At 40.4% G+C, this 18,397-nt stretch overlaps 1 protein-coding gene across 2 annotated transcripts in view; it reads left to right on the top strand.

Moving 5' to 3' along the window:
* slc12a5b (solute carrier family 12 member 5b) overlaps positions 1-18,397 on the top strand; it is a 36,126-nt gene that overhangs the window by 3,791 nt on the left and 13,938 nt on the right. For both annotated transcript variants that reach the window (XM_077567911.1, XM_077567901.1), the window contains exons 2-13: positions 9,535-9,638; positions 9,759-9,899; positions 10,382-10,528; positions 14,010-14,064; positions 14,147-14,277; positions 14,905-15,152; positions 15,239-15,450; positions 15,524-15,691; positions 17,458-17,556; positions 17,693-17,750; positions 17,858-18,032; positions 18,221-18,339. In XM_077567911.1, the coding sequence (XP_077424037.1) occupies positions 9,535-9,638; positions 9,759-9,899; positions 10,382-10,528; positions 14,010-14,064; positions 14,147-14,277; positions 14,905-15,152; positions 15,239-15,450; positions 15,524-15,691; positions 17,458-17,556; positions 17,693-17,750; positions 17,858-18,032; positions 18,221-18,339 (1,657 nt within the window). The remainder of the gene's footprint in view (positions 1-9,534; positions 9,639-9,758; positions 9,900-10,381; positions 10,529-14,009; positions 14,065-14,146; positions 14,278-14,904; positions 15,153-15,238; positions 15,451-15,523; positions 15,692-17,457; positions 17,557-17,692; positions 17,751-17,857; positions 18,033-18,220; positions 18,340-18,397) is intronic.

Below are 18,397 nucleotides of genomic sequence, written 5' to 3'. Positions count from 1 at the left end.
CTAAAGTATTGGAAGGCTCTTGGGCTCTCAGTGCATTCGACTAACTCGAACGCAATGTTTCATTCATCACAATGGCCAAAGGTTTTGCGGCTGCCGACAGATTTTGTTATTTATTTGGCCTTAAAGGGCTCTTTTGACAGGAAAGCTTGCTGACCCCTGCTCTAGCCCAAGCCTGAAAGTTTCGTACTAACACTGACTGCTACTTGGAACTGTTGACATAAAAAAAAAAAAAAAAAAAAGCATACCTAAGAGTGAGTGATGATCATGTATTGGCCACTGGAAATAATTCAGAACATAATGCATGAAGGTCAAACTAAGTTGGAAATTTTTCGTATTGATAACAACCATTATTATGGATGAATCATCCGTTTGGATGAACTTGAATCGATGTTTTTGAGCTTGCACTTGCTCATGTTTTTGTAGATAATCAACAACACACATTTCAACGCATTTCATCATAATTACCTCAAGAAAGGGCTGCTCGATTATGAAGAAAATATGAATCACGATTCATTTGGTAATAATTGCCATCACCATGAGGACAATCATTTCAATCAACTAATGTTTAAACATGTAAAAAAAATATTAAGATAAATACATTTCTTTGCAACACTATAATTGTGTGAGTTCTTTTTGTATCAAACAAGATTCATGAAATTAGTCATTTTAAAATAAAAAAGGGGCAAATATATCAATTTAAAATTCAAAATTAGTATTAAAAATCTTTTGTTTTTGTTTAAGATTATGCCAATTTTGCAATTGTGGAGTGCAATAATCGAAATTTGGAATCAATTTTGCTTAATTACACAGCCCTAACCTCAAGAGGAAAAAAGAAAAAAAGGCAGAGGCAGGTGGATCTGTATTATGTTGCAAAACTCCAGATGTTAACGCAAAACAAAACCTTCATCATGAGCATGTGGGCCACAAAACCAAACTGGTCGAGATGTCCGTTGCCGCATGCCAGTCCACTGATAGTGCTGACGTTTTCACATCATCCGGTAAGTTCAAAGCCCCTCAAATCATCTGGCGCGGCTTGTGGAGAAGAGCGAAGGTCATTTCAATAACAAATATTTGTCTGTGTTTATATAAGAGCATAAAATGACACCACGTGCGCTTAATGTGAGGTCACGGGTGAGGCTTTGCCACCGTTATGCAAGTCGAGCACACGGTTGGATCACTAATACAAAATGAAAAATGAATAGTCGTTTACTTGAAAAAAAATTGTGAGTGTTTTTTTACAAGGAGAGTTTTGAGTGCATTTTGCTTTTTAAAAGAAGAAGATGTAAGCATTGAGGAACGTACTCGTGACCTTCAGCCACTCTACCACCTGAGCCGTGCCACTCTTGCTGTTTGTCGCTATACTGCATTGCTGGCGTGTCCAAAATGAGACTGCAATATACTAACACACAGGAGGGACACGGCTTGGATGGTAGAGTGGCTGTCACCCAAGACATTTGTTCCTCAACGTTTACATAGCATCTTCTTCTTCTTTTTTAATAAACGAGTCAAATGTATTCAAAACTCTCTTTGTAAAATTGACTTGGAATTTCCAAGTGAAAAAAACGACTAGTTTTTAGATTATGGAGGACCAAAATTGTCAAAATTCTAATTAAATAAATAACTAAATAAATAAATGAATGAATAAAAGTGAAAATAAAAATGGATATAAAAAATATAATAAAAAAAATTAATACAAAAAATAAATATAAATGGGGGAAAAAAAAAAATATATATATATATATATATATCCATAAATAAATAAATATGTAAAAAAAAAAAAAAATAACGAGATTCAAAACTAAAACTAAATGTAAAAATAAATCCAAAAATAAATATAATAGAATTCAAAATCAATTAATAAATAAAAACGCTCTCACATGTGTTTATTTCAGGCTGCAGACATTCTGTCAGGTCGAAAATGTTATTCAAATGAGGGGGGCGTTCCTAAGCATGTCTTGGGTTGGGCCCCACCGTTGCAAAGTGCCTAAGAGCGTGTTTTTCAACCTTTTTGGACCCACGGCACAAGTTTTTCATGGAAATATTGATATACTGCAGACGGAAAAAGGCGAAAAAGGCATTTTGTTATCTTTGGCTTGGATGTTTTCTCACGTGCTAAGAGCAGCTCACCATTCGATGCTTCAGTGACCTTGACGGTCTGGAACAGTTCTCCTGAATTCAACTGGGACTGGCGCTAGACCACACATCCAATTCACTGCAGCTAACTTTACAGCCAATTTACTTGCATTTGGGACAACAACAACAAAAAATAACATTCTAAGCCAAACGCAATAAATAGCAAATTAGCATTGATGCTAATCTAACTTTACATAAAAAGTTGCTCATTGTAAAATTTGAGGAAAATGTTTTTCTGTGTCTGACAATGTGGAGCTTTTTTTACTTTGAAGGACCGCGCGGATCGTGCCTGATGTTAAAACAAACACAACTAATCCACTGGCCAGATGTCACAAGGCTGTTCGCCGGCATGTCAATAGAATCCATTTCACTGATTGTGCATACGTAATCATTTTTACGAATAGGAAAAGGTTCATATGAAATGATCGCTGATGGACGGCTCAAATATTCTTAGCATGCATCAGGAACATGAGTGATATCAAATTGTGTTGGGTTCTTGATTTAACTGTCGTTTAAATGTGCAGATGTTCCCTATAACGCCATTCACTTTTTCGCAGCCTTACTGATTTTTTGGGGTGCAATTTTGCATGCATTTTTTTTTTTTTTACAGTAGTGTACCTAATTGATGCAGAGAGAAATCTGAGAAAATGTAAATACCTCTCTGACAAGTGTATAAAGTTTTTTTACAGCCTTAAAACATTTATGATAAACGTAAAATTAAAATAAAAAACGGACTACTTCGTGGATTTCACTTTTTTGGAACGTAACCCCGGCGATAAACGAGGGAACAGTACATACTATATAAACTGTATTTACAGTGGAGTCTTGAGAGACAAAATGATTTCCAAAAGTAGTGATAAAAGCAAATCTTGATGGCAAACAACGTTCACAGTTTCCACTCATCTTTTCCTTCCACTAGTGTTAATTTCGTCAACAAAAATCATTTCGCCAACACATATTTTTCACCGGACTAAAACTAGAGTAAAACCCTCATTAATAAACAATAACTGGGACTAAATCAGTACGCGTTTTCATCAACTAATGAAGACGAGACGAAAATGTACTTCACTTCATAAAAACTGGACTAAAATCAATGGACATTTTAGTTCATGAACAAAAATGAGATTTAAAAAAAAAAAAGATTTTGGAAAATCTTGTCTCTGCTAATCTGTCACTGTGATGCTGTCATCGCTGTCATGTGACACACTTTTCAAATCTGCAGCTAGCGAGTGTAAAATGCACAAACATGGGACAAACAGGACGTGGATTGATGGTGAAAGGTTCAAAAAAAAGAAGTCAATTATAATTATAACATAAGATTAATCCAACGGCTATAACGTTCCAACAATAATGTTAATTTCACCGCTAACTCGTGCTTGCTAACTTGCTAGCTCGTAGCATAGAGCCATAGTAGCCACTTGTTGATGTACTGTAATTCTGTGTGTCAAGTTGTTTTTCCATCAAAAGAAAAGAGAATATTTTAAGTGAAATAATTTTAGATCTGAAATGTTCAACATTATCTGCTGACAAAAGAAAAATAACAGAAGTAAAATGATTGTCCTGACTAAAACTAGACTAAAACGTTGACAGACGTTTTGTTGACTAAAAGTAGACAAATGAAATTATGCTTTCTTGGACGAAAATAAAGCCTAAAATGCTAGATTTATAATCGACTAAAAATGGACTCCATAAATGAGGTTGATGAGGTCGACTAACTGTGATAAAAACTAACAAGCGTGATTGAAACTGAGACTAAATTTAAAAATGGCGGCTAAAATGAACCCTACCTTCTACAACACAGAAGCTTGTTTTCAATGTAGTGTCGCTTCCTAATTCGTCGTAATGTGGAGTGTGGCAATATATAAAGCGGACCTCATTTTGTCCTATAAAGATTTGAATATTGTTGCCTGCTAAAGATGTATTGCTTCACTAAACTGTCTAAGAGGAGAGAGCGTTTTTTTTGTCTTCCATCCTGGCATGTCGTCCTCAGGAATGCCAAGGACAGCCAAGGTGGTGTTTCATCAGGGAGTGTGTTTCAATCCCGTCAATGATTGTCAGTAATCCTCACAATGTGTTTTAGCGCCTCTTCAATTGCTCCACTTAAATGGAGAGTGTGTCACGTCATGACTTTAATCGATATGCAGCGAGTGGGTCAGAATGTCAAAGCTGGATTACAAAGGTCTTGACATAGTCCTCGTGTGTACAGACACAATTTATTTTCTGTATTATGGATTAGAATGTGCAGCAGAGTGATTCAGCGGTTACAGTTTGGAGGTTCTGGGTTCGAATCCTAGCGACAGCCTGCCGGTGCGGAGTTTGCAACTTCTTGTGTTTTCTTCAGGCACTCGCAGTGAAGTGAACGTTCGAAATTGACATTAGGCGTGAAAGTGAGTGTGGTTGTTGTCGGTTCGTCTAGACGAGTGATTGGCTGGCGACCGTGAGTGGCTCGTAACATAACGAGAAGGACGATTTCCTGGACTTTCGCCAAGACTGGACAACAATCCAAATAAGCAAACGGAGAAATGTTGAATATTTAGACATTTCTGACAATTAATAATAATAATAATAATAATAATAATAATAATAATACAGAAATGTTGAATATTTAGACATTGCTGATAAATAATAATAATAATACAGAGAAATGTTTAATATTAAGACATTTCTGAAAATTTAAGATAATTTAAAAAAAGTATTAATAATAATAATAAAATAACTGAGAAATGTTGAATATTTAGACATTTCTGACAATTAATAATAATAATTATAATACAGAAATGTTGAATATTTAGACATTGCTGATAAATAATAATAATAATACAGAGAAATGTTTAATATGAAGACATTTCTGAAAATTTAAGATAATTTAAAAAAAAGTATTAAGAATAATAATAAAATAACTGAGAAATGTTGAATATTAAGACATTTCTGACAATTGAAAATAATAAGAATAATGATACATAGAGATGTTGAATATTTAGACATGGCTGAGAATTAAAAATATCAAATAAAATAATAATAATAACTGAGAAATGTTGAATATCAAGACATTTCTGAAAATTTAAGATAATTTTAAAAAAGTATTAATAATAATAATAAAATAACTGCGAAATGTTGAATATTAAGACATTTCTGACAAGTGAAAATAATAAGAATAATGATACATAGAGATGTTGAATATTTAGACATGGCTGAGAATTAAAAATATCAAATAAAATAATAATAATAACTGAGAAATGTTGAATATGAAGACATTTCTGACAATTAAAAATAATAATGATACATAGAGATGTTGAATATTTAGACATTTCTGAGAATTAGAAATAATAATAATAATAATAATAATAATAAAGCGAAATCTTGAATATTTAGACATTTCTGACAGTTAAAAAAATAATAGTAGTAATAAGGATAATTATAATAATAATTTAGATTCTTGCTTCCAGGTATTTCTTCTCAACTGAGATTTTGTAGCATTAACATTATATATGACCATATGGATTTATGTGCAAATTTAGTGTCAAATTGCCTCAAATTTTGGCTTGATTTGGAAATACGCCCAGAATGCAAATCTGGAAGGATAGAAATCTGAGGCCACGATCATATAACTACCTTGCATCGCAAGCCACAAATCATGTTTACTTCTGCGTTACTTGTTCTTTTGTGTCATGTGTCACTTGAAGTGTGATGTTCTCACACACTGGAAATATGGGCTTGCGTTCAACAAAAGAAAACACTCAAAGCAGTCGCAGCTTCCGCTCGCTCATCTTACTAAGTCGCTCACAAGTCACTGGGATCACTCATCTGAGAATGTTTGTCTACGGTCCAGAAGAAGCGCAATGAGCAGTGACAGAGATTTCCTTTAATCCTCCAAAATACGCTACAGCACCAACCAATCATTTTAGACTAGATCAAATACAATACAGCGCGTCACCTAAATCTTTGCTTCAGTGTAGAATATAGCGTCTCACTCACACGACAATATTGTCTCTATAGACCACCATCAGGCACCATTAATTGACTAGCTTGTTTATTTATGAAATGTTTTATTTGGGGATAGTCCCTCAAGACTTGTGCATGGAGTTTTCACTAACAATGTTTCAAAAAACGTGAAATAAGCAACAATTGCTGATGCTAAATGCTATTGCTAAACGCTAAACAGGTCAATGCACTCAGCATTATCCAACCTTTTTTGCTCGGTCCTGACAACTATTGGAAGCTGGTTTTGCCGGCGTTTACCTGGCGCTGGTCACTCACTGCAACATTGAAAATAGACTGCTAGAAAGATTCAAGCGTGCGTTGTCTGACAGGCAACTGGCAACCGCATTGGACTTCAATTCCCATGAGTCTTACATGCAAAAGCAGGAAGTAGTTCCAGTTCCTGCGATTGCCTGCTACGTCGGTCCGTCCGGCTTGCGATTAGATGCGGATGCGCATGAGAATGCAAACGTACGTTTGGAAGTTATTAGGAAAGAATTAACAGTTACATTTATTTTATGGGTTTATGGTATGAATCGCTATGACAACTGTGTGATTGACAACAATAAAAGAAACAGACGTTTTGAGCAATAGCGGGACAAAACAATGAGGTTGGCAAAATCCACCGTGACGCGAGACCCAAGGCTCAAAACCAGGACTGTCCCGGCCAAAACAGCATGTCTGGTCACCTGAACCATCACGTCCTCCGAGGGTTGCTCACACTTCCCAAGTCTGGCTGTCCAAGGTTTCTACAGGTGAAATGTGGGCGGATGCCGGGCAGCTTTCGAAAAATGTTTGGGGCCCTGGCAGAGTCGAATGAAGCCTCGATGCCGTGTCGGTGTCAGCTCAGTAAATGTTTCATAATATTCATTTCTGTTAACAGTTGTTGTAGCAACATACGCAAAGGAGCCCGTTATTCGCATACACACTGCTCCCTTGCTCACACATTCAACATTTAAGCTTTATAAATTGGCATGCGACGGCGGGCTTTGAATGGCTTAGCTCACAGATGGCGATTGCGATCGTGGACAATATATATGTTTCCCGTCCCACTCGGGACCACGTCCGAGTTTTTTTTACACACCATCATACTGTCAGGTTTATTTTCAGTCACCCGTTTTTACTACAGTAGATTTATCCCATCCCATTTTGTCACAGTGGCCAGAAACGGGGCTTACCTGGCTGCCAGGAACAAAGTATGAATGTCGCTTGATCCTGTTCAAATGTAGTTTCATTTGACTTGAATCCTGCTCAGCTGGCAGCGCTTGGAAAGCAGACGACACCCTGAGAAGTGCGTCTCAAACCGTTTGCATTCATCGGTGCCAATGAAGTAGCTCTCAGTTTTAGAAAGACAAAGATGGCCTCTGCACGCCACCATCAGTGACTCGGAGCAAATGTTGTGTTTTGTGTGCCTACATGTTGATTGAATATGTTTTGACGAGAGCTGTCAGAATGTCAGGTGGACTAAACAGGTCTGCCTTTGGTTGTATAATTGACCGTGACAGAAAGCCTCACAAATCAGTGTCAACTTGGCTCAGCGGAGACTCGGATGGAATTAATGCAAATGTTCATTTACAGCAGGCGGCATTTGTGGGCCTGCTGTAATTGATGTCATTCAAGCTCACTTATGCAGCTGATTGGTACATTTTGCTCACATGCAGATGTTAAATTCTGCCTTCCTCTGTGGCCTCCGGCAGCTGCTGGATAATCCCCTTGAGCCTGCGTCATATTAAGCTTTTAAAAGCTGGAATCAACTGTCCATTTTGTAATAGCCGTGTCACATGAAGGGTACAAATCTGCCTCGCATTTCAAGTTGCAGTCACTGTTGCGTCACATAAACCTTTTGGAAAAAAATCTTCGCAAACAGGTTTTTATTTTGCGGCACGGTGGATAACTGGTTAGCACGTCCGCCTCCCAGTGCAGAGGACGTGGGATCGAGTCCGGGCTTCGGCCTTAGTGGGTGGAGTTTGCATGTTCTCCCCGTGCCTGTGTGGGCTTTCTCCGGGTACTCCGGTTTCCTCCCACATTCCAAAGACATGCATGGCAGGTTAATTGAACACTCCAAATTGTCCATAGGTGTGATTGTGAGTGTGGATGGTTGTTGGTCTGTGTGTGCCCTGCGATTGGCTGGCAACCAGTTCAGGGTGTACCCCGCCTAGTGCCCGAAGCCAGCTGGGATAGGCTCCAGCACCCCTTGTGAGGAATAAGTGGTTAAGAAGATGGATGATTGGTTTTTATTTTGCTATTTAATTTTGTCTTTTGTTGGTTATGAATGTATTGTCGAAAGCGTGTTTTGCTTGTACACGGACTGAGAAGTACCGTCTGGACTGACCCCGACGGACGGATGTAAACCTGCTTGAGTCGGTGCTCAGTCCGTGTATTTTTCTGAGGCTTTGCGTCATAAAGCGCTCGCCGAAAATGAGGGCAAACTTGGTTCCCCTAACCCGAAAGGTGGGCATCTATCAATACAATGGCCCGTCATTGATATTTCTGCCAAGTGGTTCTTAATGGCTTTCTCCCAGAACATTCCACCGTATTGGAATCAGGCAGGACTGCAAGTTCTCACAGTTCATATTTTCATGGCTGTACATGAAGAACAACGTAAGACTACAACTTTGACTTGCAGTGGACACCGTGACCTCAACTGGGTGATCGTGACTTTGACTCTGTTGTCATACCGTCAACTATGGCGCTCTACTGGCCGACATATTTGCTCAAGTAGAATTGACATACGGCAGAGATGAAACCAAGGTCACGAGCACAACAGTCGCTAGGGGCAAGGGGGGGTTGGGGCATGGGGCTTTTATGGGGTACTGCCTTCAAGATAGTATAAGAATGCTGTGAGTCCGCTGTAACGACACACTTGCGAGAGGACTGCAGCCGTGTGTCTGTAAACTTGCTTGTGTCCAGAATATTCTGTAAAATAAATCCTTCGAAGGACCTGTTCACCGATCTCCAGTCTGTATTCAGAAAATCAACATTCTCTCAAACCGAACAACAACGAACACGCGGAAGACAAAGATAGTCTTCTAACACCAACAACAGAAATTAAGAATTGTGGGCAAAAAGCAAAACAAGCAGCGTTGAGATTCAAATTCAATGTCACAAATGGGGTGGGATCAGACACACTTCACAGACAATGTCGTCAAATCATGCCTACATTGAACTTGAAAGGAAAGAGAGGCAGAGGAAGACTGAGTCAGCTGGTGAACATCTGCAGAACTAAAGACAACTGGAAAATCCTGGAAGGAACTGGGAAAGTTTACACGAAATAGAATGAAATGGAGATCACTTGGCCTGCACGCCACCTGCCGGGCTTTTGAACCCACTGCCTGAGAAAAAGTTAACGGACCAAATGGACCTCAATATAATGTTTACATGCCCTCCACTTCAACACATTCTTGTCATTGTTTGGTGTCTCAGGTGATGGAAACCCCAAGGAAAGCAGTCCCTTCATCAACAGCAGCGTCTCAAGCGACATGGAGAAGAGCCAGCACTACGACGGCAAGAACATGGCCCTGTTCGAGGTCAGCGACATGTTCGTTTTCTCCGTCAAATGCGTACGTTGAGAGCATAAATTGATAGCGGTGAGTGTGTGTGTGTGTGTGTGCGTGTGTGTGCGTCCGTGTGTGCGTGTACACTTGCAGGAGGAGATGGACACCAGTCCCATGGTGTCCTCTTTGCTCAGCAGCCTTGCCAACTACTCCAACCTGCCGACAGGGAGCAAAGAGCACGAGGAGGCTGAGAACAATGAAGAGGGCGCACGTCCGTCGAAAAAACCTGTCAAGGTAGAGAAGTGCACGGGAACCGCACAGCGTTAACTCTTTGACTGCCAAACGTTTTCAGAAAAGGGATGCCGTGGGTGCCAGCCAATTTTAAGCATTTTGACTGATCTTTCAAGGTCCATGGAAAATTATGTGTTTGGACTATGGAAACACACATACTACGAAAAAAAAGATTGGACTCTCATCTTTCATCAGAAAAAAAAAGTTTGTTTCTACCTTATTCCGTTTTTCAGTAATCCACAATAGAAAATGGTTAGTTTCACCTCTGTTTTGAAACAAACGTCTTTTAACGTCTTTGGCACTCCCCCATAGGATTTTACTAAACGTTATTTAACGTTTTTGGCAGTCAAAGAGTTTTAAGGACAAATCATAAAGTCGGAAATTCATTGTCAAGAAATTCCATTTCTAGCTCTATTAAAGCGTTGACAAAAAGAAGTGGCAACTTGTATTTGCCTTTCACATTGCTGCCATTTTGTGTTTTTCAGGCTCCACAGCTGGGAACTCTGATGGGGGTTTACTTGCCATGTATTCAGAATATTTTCGGTGTGATCCTCTTCTTGCGGATGACCTGGATGGTCGGGATCGGAGGCGTCCTCGGTTCCTTCATAATTGTCTTCATGTGTTGCTCCACAGTGAGTATTGCAGACGTGCACGTGCTCCTACTTGGGAATCCTCAGCACTGCGTTTAGTCACATCACTCATTTCTGACCAATGTGCCCAAATGATGTAATTTCACGGAATTGGCTGAAAAATGATTCGTTGTTGACTTGAAAAAATCATGTGAGTTTGTTCATTCATCGATCTATGCCAGTGACTTACAATGAAAGGCAGAAAAATGAAATGCTCATCCACAGCAATTACATTTGTGAGTAAATCGAGGTCAGATTGTCATTATTTTTTGTGGCATTTTTGTTTGGTGCTTTTTTGTGAGTTTTTTTTTTTTTTTTTAAATGTAAAATATGTGCCTTGGCATGATTAGAATGCGCATTATCCGGATGCTGAAGGTGACCTGGTAAATCCCGGTCTAAAATTGCCTTTATCCTATTTTGCATCAGTCGCACGCTGCTACAGCAAAATGTGGTATAAAATACTGTATATACGTATCTATATATTTCAGTAAAATGTATTGTACAGTATATGTTGCATTCCAACAAAAATGCACCCTCAAGCTGGAGACTGCAGAGTAAACTGGCGAGCAAGATTCTTGTTGATTTGCGTTTCAACATGCCTTCTGCCCAAAAGGAGTTGACAGTACTTCCCGTTTGATGAGCCAGGTGGCCTCTGTGGCTTTATCGTGTAATAATGGCAATATAGATCAGCATTTCCTGAAATTCCACTCAAATCCTGGCAATCCAATGCAACCTTTAGAAAAGAATGTCTCCCACAATGTCTGCAGTGCTTAGAAATGGATTTACTGAGAATTGCGAGTCGGTTATGAGTCACCAGAAAGCATACGTGGACGCTGATAATGTCAGCAAACTGAACAGACGACGAAACCACTGGTTCTCAACCCCGGTCCTCCAGTACCCCTATCCAGCTTGTTTTCCATGTCTCCCTCAGCCAACACAGCTGAGGATCGTTATCAGGCGTCATGCACAACTTGCCGATTAGCTGGTCGTTTGAAACACCTGTGTTGGGTGAGGGAGTCGTGAAAAACGGGCTGGAGATGGGTACTCGAGGACCGCCGTTGAGAACCACTGTACTAGACAATAAATAGTACACTGTGTAAGCCTGACTGGTGTCACAAGCAAACAAAATTGCAGAAATGCAGAAAAAAAATCAAGGACATTTGTTGAATATGTATTACCAAATTGCATAAAAATAAGATGAATATATAGATTTTATTTATTTAACAAATGTGTATATGCTGTTTGTGGTTCATGACGTTTTCCTTGAAGTTGGGACAGGGAATAAAACAAAAACAGATTACAATACTACTCAAATCCGTTTCAATCTGTATTCAATTGAATCCACTACAAAGACAAGATATTTAATGTACAAACTGATGAACATTTTTGTTTATTTGAAAATGTTCTATCATTTTGAATTTGATGCCTACAACATTGAAAAGAAATGCTGGGACAGAAGTAACAGATGACTGACGATCAAGATATATGCATAAAAGACACATCCCCAAAAATCATTCACAGGCAAAGAGGTGGCGAGGTTCCGCACTTTTCTGAACGTAGATTTGCAAGGAATTTAGGGATTTCGCATCTACGGTCCATAAAATCATCAAAAGATTCCAAGAATCTAGACAAATCTTTCCATGGGAGCAACAAGGACGAAAACCAAGATTGAATACCCGAGACCTTTCATTCCAGCACTGCATTAGAAACTGCCATCACTATGTAAAGGATATTGCCAAGTGAGCTCAGGAACAGTTCAGAAAACCATTTGACATTTGACACAGTTTGATGCTACACCGACAAATGCAAATTAAAAACTCTGCAAAGCGAAAGTCATATCGAGTATCAACAACACCAAGAACGCTGCTGGCTTCTCTGGGCCCAAGCTAGACTGACGCAGAGTGGAAAAGTCTGCTGTGGTCTGATGAGTCCACATTGCAGATTGTTTTGGGAGACTATGGGCTTTGTGTGCGCGCCGGCCCAAAGAAGAAAAAGACCATCGCACAAAGGTCAAAAGTTATCATCTATGATGGTATGGCGGTGTGCTCGTGCCCATGGCATGAGTTGAATAACATCTGTGAAGGCACCGTTAATGCTGGACGCTTTTGGAGCAACGTAGGTTCCGTCTTTTTCAGGCACATCCTTGCTTATTTCAGGAAGACGATGCCAAGCCATTTTCTGTATGTTACAACAGTGTGGCTTCGTGCTGAATGAGTGTGAGTGATAGACATGCGTGGAAGCAGTCCAAACCGAGCTCCCATTGAAAACGTGCAAAATACAACAACATCACCTCTGAAGTTGTACAGCAAGTAAGAATGCCAAAGAATTCCACCTACAAAGCTTCAACAATTAGTGTCCTCACTTCCCAAACGTTTTCTACAAAAATGGCACTACAGAGAGTCCTCGAGTAATGTCGTACGCGACTACGGCGTTTTAACTTCACGGCGCCTGTGCCTCGTGCGTAGCATCTTCTTTTTCGTTAATCTCCCACAGTGATCGCACCATTTTAAAGTTATTTCAAGTTGTGTCGTTACCTCGAGTAACGGGCGTCCATCGGGCAGGTTGGCTCGCCATCAGGCGTTTCACATTTGCGTCTTGAAGTTTCCATTAGCTCCAGCAATGAATGTCAGTGCGGAAATACGAAATATTGGTTCAATTGGCACAAATATGTTTTTTTAACTCTTTGACTGCCAGACGTTTTCAGAAAAGGGATGCCGTGGGTGCCAGCCGATTTAAGCATTTTTGACTGATCTTTCAAGGTCCACAGAAAATTATGTGTTTGGACTATGGAAACACACATACTACCAAATGAAAGATTGGACTCTCATCTTTCATCAGAAAAAAAAGTTTGTTTCTACCTTATTCCGTTTTTCAGTAATCAACAATAGAAAATGGTTAGTTTCACCTCTGTTTTGAAAAAAACGTCTTTCAACGTCTTTGGCACTCCTCCATAGGATTTTACTAAACGTTATTTAACGTTTTTGGCAGTCAATAAATTACTGTACAAAGAATTTTGAAGTAACTATCGACTTTAACGGTGAAATACGACTGAAGTCGAAATTCAGTTTACATCGCCGGCGTAGGAACGGAACTCGTCCGTAACTCGTCCGTAACTCGTCCGTAACTCCTCCGTAACTCGTCCGGAACTCGTCCGGAACTCGAGGACTCGCTGGACGAGTCTTATGATTGAAAAATGGTGATTTTCCTCTCCAGTCCTGTAGGAAGCTCGAGCTGTGGTGTCACGACCCTACTTTGACCCTAGTGCAAGGAGACCATTTCACAAGCTGTAAAAAGTATTTGATTTGAATCTGATTTTTGTTGTAAGGTTATTAGCAAAATATTGTAGTGTTGTTTGTAACCATCCTTATGACAACATTCCAAAACGGCAAATTCAGAAAGTAGATCAATTCACTTGTTCTTCTGATAGTTCTTTCATCTACTGCCTTTTTTGTTCTCCAGTCAAACGTATTTCTTTTACCATCAGACTATGCTCACGGCCATTTCCATGAGTGCCATTGCTACGAACGGAGTTGTGCCGGGTGAGTGGATGGACTGAAAGTGTGAAATAATACTTAGCTGACACCGACCTCTCTCTGGCTGACTGACCTTTTATTCTTCCAGCTGGAGGTTCCTATTACATGATCTCTCGCTCACTTGGGCCCGAGTTTGGTGGCGCCGTTGGAATTTGCTTCTACTTGGGAACCACTTTTGCCGGTGCTATGTACATCCTCGGTTGCATTGAAATCCTGCTGGTAAGTTAGCAATTATTATGCTAGCATTTGTGCGTTATTCAACACCGCTTGTGTAAGATCTTAAATGACCCAGTTACGCTTATCGTAGACGTTACGTGTCACAACTGGAGAGTTCGATTGGAATTAGCAATGGCTGCATTCCAGTCAGGCGTGCCAGTTATACAGTCGAGTTGGGTAGCTACGCACATTACGCAGTACGAATGCTTGCTTACATGTTCAGTCATGGTTGAGCATCTTTAACATTGTCGGCGTGCCAGTTGGATTTTACTTAAGCTGCCTGTAAACGTTTGTTGAGAGATGGAATGAATATTGATAGTTTGCTTTCCTACCACGACGCAGAACCTGCACTTGGAACTTGTTGGAATTTTCTACATGATATTGCAATATGGCTCAAATATTAGAATGTAATACAATACAATACAGGACAAGATCGTCTAAAGCAAACAATTAAGCACTTACTATAGCTGGGGTTGTTTGTATCCCCATTTATGTATTGCACCGTATCAAACTGTATTGCATTTTAAAGGAGAAGATGAACACATGTATTGTGTGTCACCTTTCTCTTCCGTTATCCTCCACACCTTGCCCATTTTCTTTCCTGCCTTGACCCATCTTCCCATCTGTCAGATTTATATTATTCCTCAGGCGGCCATCTTCAAGATCGAAGGCTTGGAAGGGCTGGAAGCGGAGGCCGCCCTCCTAAATAATATGCGGGTGTACGGCACCATAGTTCTAAGCTTCATGTCTCTGGTGGTGTTCGTGGGGGTGAAATACGTCAACAAGCTGGCGCTGGGCTTCCTCGCTTGCGTCATCCTCTCCATCTTGGCTGTCTATGGAGGAGTCATCAAGACCGCCATTGACCCGCCGGTCTTCCCGTCAGTCTAATGGTCATTTCTGATGATGGATTTTGTGGTGGCACGAGTGTCTGAAAGCGGTTCCTTGTCCTTGACTTTCCTTGCAGCGTGTGCCTCCTGGGAAATCGAACCCTTGCCTCCAAAGGATATGACGTCTGCGCAAAGGTCATTGAAATTGACAACGAGACGGTCACCACCAAACTGTGGCGCTCTTTCTGTGATTCCGAGTACATCAACGCCACTTGCGATGACTACTTCAACGACAATAACGTCACAGAGATACAAGGCATTCCAGGGGTCACTAGTGGAATCCTGGCAGGTAACGAGTGCCTCGAGTGTCATTGCATGACCCATTTACCAAAAAAGACCAGCTCATTGGATTCCTCTTCCAGAAAACCTGTTTGGCAATTATTTGGAAAAAGGAATGATCGTCGAGAAGAGAGGACTGGCATCCCAAGTGGACCCAGACAGTTCTGCTTCCAGCACGAACCGCTTTGTGCTCGCTGACATCACCAGCTTCTTCACACTGCTGGTGGGAATATACTTCCCATCTGTCACAGGTTAGAGGCATGCGTCTCCAGAAAAAAAAAATAATAATAATAAAAATAAAAATAATAAAAATAAAAATAATAAAAAAAAGGTTAGAGGCATGCATCTCCAGAAAAAAAAAATAATAATAATAAAAATAAAAATAATAAAAATAATAAAAATAAAAATAATAAAAAAAAGGTTAGAGGCATGCATCTCCAGAAAAAAAAAAATAATAATAAAAATAAAAATAATAAAAATAATAAAAATAAAAATAATAAAAAAAAGGTTAGAGGCATGCATCTCCAGAAAAAAAAAAAAATAATAATAAAAATAAAAATAATAAAAATAATAAAAAAAAGGTTAGAGGCATGCTAGCGCTACATCCATATCATTGTCGTTGACATTGGGCAACAATGTCAACAATAATGCATACAGAAGTGTTTCCTCAACATTCATTTAGCAGCAGTGGCTCATCGCTACTAAATCTTAGCCGCAAGTTTCGTATTTTCTTTCATCCACAGCGTTGCCAGGTGGAAAATATAAGATTATCGTACCATTGACTCAAAATGATCGTATATTGATGGAAACTATCGCACACCCCTCATACCCAAAATAACAAGCACATTGATTTGCCATTGCCAAAATACAGTTGTTCTTGTGTTTAATAGCGCTCACAGGCACTCGGAACTTTGTTGAGTCAGTAGAGGATAGGTTGTCGTGAACTCACAGTTGCGTTCGACTAATATGTGTCCCCCACAAAATGACTGGTGGGAACTGATAAGCTAATCATGAGACCTAGAGGCGCCACATTTTTTTTTAGTTTTTCAGTGTGCCTTTTTTATTTGCTGTGGTCTTTTAAAACCGTGAATTCAGCCAACCGCTCGGTGTTGCAAGCCGCAACAACGGAAAAAGGCCGTACCGTCTACGCCTGCCGCCGGCAAAGTGGGCTTGGCTTTCCCAGTCTTTTCTCTACGTTCGTGGGTGAGGCCGCTTATTGCTCTCGTCCCTCCTCACTGTCTCCTTAAACAACATTCATTTTGCTTTTGTTCATCTCTCTTTCTCCTTCTCTGTCTTCTTCTTCTCTCAAAAAATCTGGCAGTTTCAGTTTCGCAGCCCAAAAAATGAAATGGTCATACTATCGTACAGTTGCCATTTTTTAGGATAATTGATCGCACAAAGAGACAAATGATTGTACAAATACGATAGTTATCATACACTTGGCAACACTGCTCGTCCATCACTTGCACAGTTCGCACGGCGACGAACCAAATATAGTCATCGCTGCTCAGCCGACACGCACTCGTATTTGAGGGTGGGGCCAGTTAAGTAGGATGTGACGTCAGGGAGACGGGAGGTGGCAGTTGAGGAAAGCTGGGCTCTGTTCGTCAGTCCGTTTGAGGAATGCATGAGCGTAGGTTGCGGCTAACAGCAGCTTGTGTTGATTGTGTTTTGGCACCGCTGTTATTTTGATTCAAAAGCGATCAGACTTAATCAGTGACTGTGTGCATCCTTGATCACACGTAGCGGCACTACAATATCCGTCAGGAAGTGGTCAGAGCGTCAGACAGTGTAATGAACAAGTTTCAAGATTGGAAGAGTGACAGAAAGACATAGAAGAGAATGTCCTTGGAAATGTTTACCATTCAAAACCCGTTTGTGAATTTTGCTATTCAGCTCCTTGTTGTAGAGCAGCAAGTTGCACAAAAGTACTAAAACATTAAAAGGTTGGACGTAAAAGCTCACAAAAATCTCAAAATTGGCCGGTAATGGTCATCGTTCCTACCTTGTTTCCCAGGTATCATGGCAGGTTCCAACCGTTCTGGAGACCTACGTGACGCTCAGAAGTCCATCCCCATCGGCACCATTGCAGCCATCACCACGACATCTACTGTGTGTATCCTTCGCAGAGCAGCACAAGCAATAGTCACGAATAAACACGATCCGAGTGGATTCCAAAGAGCCAAGCGTTTGTTTGTCGTTACTTTCTCAACATTTCCAAAGATATATTCCTTAGTGGACTTCTGAATCAGATATGTCCTGCGTGGTGCTCTTTGGTGCTTGTATCGAGGGTGTTGTCCTGAGGGACAAGTAAGTCCCACTTATTGGACCCATTACTAAACTTTACAGTACCTCCAAAATCCACGTAAACTCTTACATATTTGTTTTAAGATTTCTAATTGGTCTTCACCTTGCAGGTTTGGCGAAGGGGTCAACGGCAACCTGGTGATTGGGACTCTCGCGTGGCCGTCTCCGTGGGTCATTGTTTTTGGATCTTTTTTCTCCACCTGTGGCGCAGGACTCCAGAGTCTGACCGGAGCGCCGCGCCTCCTACAGGCTATCTCGAGAGACGGGATCATCCCATTCCTTCGAGTGAGTTCACTAATACCGGCTTGATTTTTTTTTTCTGATGAACGTGAGCTTAGTTTAACACTTCATATTTTGTCGCTTCTATCCTGATATACATTTACTGTAACAATGTTTATTCTGCAAGAGGATAATGTGATGTGATTTACTCAAGCCCTTTTCTTTCTTTTCTTTATTTCTTTGTATCCCCGCAGGTGTTTGGACATGGTAAAGCCAATGGGGAGCCCACCTGGGCCCTCCTGCTCACAGCTAGCATTTGTGAGATTGGCATCATCATTGCCTCCTTGGATGCCGTTGCACCGATCCTCTCCATGTAATTCTGCTGCCAAGCCAAATATCGGCTGCTGTATGTACAACGTGTTCATGTTGAA

The sequence above is a fragment of the Vanacampus margaritifer genome, chromosome 1 (assembly GCF_051991255.1).
Source record: "Vanacampus margaritifer isolate UIUO_Vmar chromosome 1, RoL_Vmar_1.0, whole genome shotgun sequence".
NCBI lineage: Eukaryota > Metazoa > Chordata > Actinopteri > Syngnathiformes > Syngnathidae > Vanacampus > Vanacampus margaritifer.
This window is presented reverse-complemented; position numbering and strand designations above follow the sequence as displayed.